A 4,253-nucleotide genomic window follows, 5' to 3' on the forward strand; every position below is an offset into this window, starting at 1 on the left:
GAGAGATTGAGGAATAGAGATATATATCGCATAGAATTGAAGTGGCCATCGGAACCAAAAAAGTTAGGTTTGAAGGATGAGGCACAGAAAGTCGGAGATGAAGCGAATCGAAGACCAGCATAGCAGACAAGTGACATTTTCAAAGGGGAGATTAGGGTTGAACAATAAACCGCTGCAGCTTGCAGTTTTCTGCGATGTCGACGTTGCCATTGTCGTCTTCTCCTTTAGTGGCAAAAAGGCTCTTTGAATACTGCAACCTAAGCTGCACGGAAACAGATACGACAACGGGAAACTGATACGGATACGGAAGGGATACGGGAAACGACAAAACCCAAGAATTCAAGATACGGATATGGCACAGATACGGCAATATAAAAATATGAAAAAACATATATATATATATATATATATATATATATATATATATATATATATATATATTTATAAAAATTCCAAAATATGTAAAGTTTATACTCCAAAAATACTAAATATTTCAAAAGTAACTAATTATCAATAATCAAATCATTTTCAAAATCCGGTTCATCTAGTGAGAGATCTGCAACCTCCAAAAACCCGACATCTTCCATTGAATCAAAAGCATCTCCACCCACATCCCACATCTTTACATCATCTTTCGGAGTCCTTGACAAAAGTCGGAGATTATTGTGGATGTAAACCAAGTCTTGAGCACGACTTGTAGTCAACTTGTTCCTTTTAAGCGAGTGAATAAATGCATATGTACTCCAATTACGCTTAGCACAAGAAGAAGAACTAGGTTGTCCAAGTAATCTAAAAGCCAAAGTTTGGAGAAAAGGAGTTTGAGCACCAAAGTTAACCCACCAATTCTTGGGTTCCATAGTAGCCATCTTTGAAATGCTTGTTAAATCTTCAAAAGGACCATTCTTCATTGAAAACATTGCATACTCATCAAGGACTCTGCTATACTCATCATCATTAGGAAACAACCTTCGAAAACACTTCATCCTTTCTTGTGAAATTTCTCCATCCCTATGTGGAGTACATCTTGTAGAATCCTCCATTAACCATGCATCACTATAATATCTACAACATCCAAAAGTTAAAACATAAATATATAATAGAAATCAAGTGTATAATTTAAAATCTTATACCTTGGATGTAAAGAGTGAGCTAAACAATGCAGGGGAGTGTTATTCTTCACCCATTGAGCCACTAAAATACGATGCACAATGTCATAAAAACAACTTATTTGAGATGTCGGGTGTTTTTCTTTCTTGTAGATCTCAATCTTCACTTTCTCAATCATAGAATCCCACATCTCATACACCAAGTGCAAACATGGCTTGTCAGTGTCACAAACTCTAATCATCTCATATATAGGTCCAGTGAAACTAAGAATATATGCTACTTTGTCCCACCAATCATCACTCAAAATATATTCTTTCACAGAGTTTGCTTTCTCAGTGTCATCTAATCTATAAGAAGACCATTCTTCGCTTATGACCATAGCTTGAAGACCCCTTTTGATAAGTTTCAATCTCTTAAGCATCACAATGATGGAGACAAAGCGAGTGTCAGCAACAGAAAGCAACCTAAGAGGAGTAAACTTGGTGAAAATCGAGAGTCTTGTGTTATGGTTCATGATGAAATTTTTTATTTCAAACGCCTCTTCGTTATCTTCTTTTATCCAGCTGCACTGTTCATATGTTAGTTCATTTGTTTCCACATTCCTTGGTGAACAAATGTTCTTCAAAGCAAGATTAAGCGTATGAACAACACATGGTGTCCAATAGATGTGAGAAAACTGACTTTTTATAATCTCTCCAGCCGCCTTACAGTTTGCTACATTGTCAGTAATAATTTGCACAACATTTTCATGACCAATTACATTGATGAATTCTTTCATCAATTCAGCAATAAAAAATCTATCTTTCACTTCCCCAAAACAATTCACTGCCTTTAGAAACAAAGGACCATTACATGAAGTAGCCATGAAATTGATTAGAGGTTTTCTTGTTGGATCACTTCAGCCATCACTCACAATAGTCACACCTTTTTCTTTCCATGTAGACCTAAGTGGCTCCAATAGCTTGTGAACATTATCTTTTTCTTTTTGTAGTAATGTTGTTCTTAGCTTATTATAACCAGGAGGTACATAACCATCAATTTTGTTGTTAGCAACAAACTAAAAAGCCCTGACATAGTGTGGATTTCTTGCAAGATTAAAAGGTAAACCTCCGATATAAAACATTTTAGCTATTTCTTCATCTAGTTGGTCCTTGATTTCAACACCAAAAGCTCTTTCAATAGGTGTTGAAATACCTTTTCTTTTCTTAAATCCAACACCAGCTTCACATGGCAATTGAACTTCTTTCACTTGTGACTCGGTTTTCTTCTTTTCATATGCATCTTCTGATTGGTTCATGTTAAGTTTGGCTGCCGCTGTTGCTTTCTTGCATATAGAAATCCCACTTCCTATATTCAATTAAACAACATGATTTTAAGAACACACATAATAAGATCAAAAATCATGATTTCAAGAACACACACAATAACATTGGCAATTGACATTCTCAATTCAATGACATGAAAAAAATAAGTTCATCATTGACATTATCAATTCAATTACATTAATCAAAACAAGAAAGTGAATCAAAAAAATCACAGCCTCTTGTTTCTTTACAAATGTTCATGATTCAATAGTTCAATATAATAACATGAATCAAAAATCGCAACAAATACATGAATCAAAACAAATTTGCAGCCTCTTATTTGTTTACAATTGCTCATGAATAAATACAATAATTCAATAACAATATAACATGAATCAAAAATCTAAAATTACATAGACACACACTCTAAATTGAATAGTAGATTACATTTTATACCAAGCAAATGTGCTCTAACTCTAGAATATGATCCTTGTCGGGTTTCACTGTAAAGATTACACTTGAACTTTGTAACACCCGTTTATTTATTAGTTAAATAAATAAGTTAATGAACGAATGGTAGACTAAAATAAATAATTATTTATGCAGGGTGTTGGGTTAGAGGAGTTAATTGCCACATTTTTAGAAGCCGGGGGTTAAAAGCGTGACTTTGGGACTCATTTTATAAATATTTATGAAGACAGGGGCTCCGTGGTAATTATTTGAATTTAATTTAAAAGGAAATGAGGTGGAAGGGCTGAATATGTCATGATTAAGATATTGGGGGCTGTTTGGTAAATTTTGTACCTAAATTGTAAAGGTTTTAGAGGGCAGGGTTTAAAGGGTAAAATTAGGACTCATTTTGTAAGGAATGGGAGGAGGAGGGGCCGGTTATGTCAATATGGGAATATGTTTCATATGAGCCGGGTATATAGCCTTGCAATCGTTGAACCCTAACCCTAACACTCCACATATTCATCAACCGCCACCTTATCACCCCTTCTTCTCTAGCCACCATTCCTCCACTGATTGAAGCCGGAAGCCCCCATCCTCTCTGTTAACGGTGAAGATGAAGAACCAAGATGACCGGCAACGTTCTACTCTGTTGGAGGCGTGAACCACCGCTGCTGAAGACGAAGGCCGCCTTGGAGCGCCATGACAGTTGAAGGATGGAAGGAACACGCCCGAGGGTGTCGCTATTGCTGTTTCCGGTGGATATCGTCACTCCGCTGTTGCGCTACTGCTCCACCTGCTATCGCGTCGACGAGAATGGTCTCACCGCCGCCTGATGTCGCGGTAATGCCGTGTGCGGCTGGGAAACCCCACCGAGACCAAGCGTGGGCTGTGATCGAAGAAGAATATCAAGTTGTGAATGACCATCTCAAGTGTTCGACGTCGTTCATGCTGCTGTTATCGCCGAAAGTGGCCCTTGGCCGCCGATGCCGTCGTTTTGTGCTTCTGCCGTCACCGCCATGTGCCATTTGGTGGCTGTGAGTTGTGTGGGTGGGTGATTGTGTTTCAAGTGCGTGTTTAAGTATGTTTGGGATGTTTGTATCGCCGGAGAGCATGTGCACCACCATGGCAGCCAACCATGGTGGTTGCCGCCGGTTGTAGCTTCTCTACTGCTGTGCGCCACCGCCGGCCACCATTAGGTGGTTGTGTGTGTTAGCAATAGTGTGAGTGTGTGGTATTGGATATTGTACTTTGTAACTGTAATGGTGTCAGAATAATGAAATGAAATCTCAAAATCACCACCGTAGGGTGGTGGCTGCCGCCTCCTACCGCCATCGGCTGCCGTGTCGGGTGGTGGTACGCTTTACCTCTTGTGATAGATTCGTTTTGGGT

The 4,253-nt window shown here is 38.5% G+C and overlaps 1 protein-coding gene across 1 annotated transcript; it reads right to left on the reverse strand.

Annotated features, from left to right (window-relative positions):
• Positions 1-503: 503 nt before the first annotated feature.
• On the reverse strand, positions 504-1,972 carry LOC145098113 (uncharacterized). The gene is made up of 2 exons (XM_079035786.1): positions 1,131-1,972; positions 504-1,062 (listed from the first exon to the last, which is right to left on the reverse strand). The coding sequence occupies exons 1-2, from the start codon at positions 1,970-1,972 to the stop codon at positions 504-506; spliced, it is 1,401 nt and encodes a 466-aa protein (XP_078891912.1).
• Between the last annotated feature and the right edge of the window lie 2,281 nt (positions 1,973-4,253).

Source organism: Lactuca serriola, chromosome 4, assembly GCF_051521515.1.
Source record: "Lactuca serriola cultivar US96UC23 chromosome 4, Lser_US96UC23_V15, whole genome shotgun sequence".
Taxonomy (NCBI): Eukaryota; Viridiplantae; Streptophyta; class Magnoliopsida; order Asterales; family Asteraceae; genus Lactuca; species Lactuca serriola.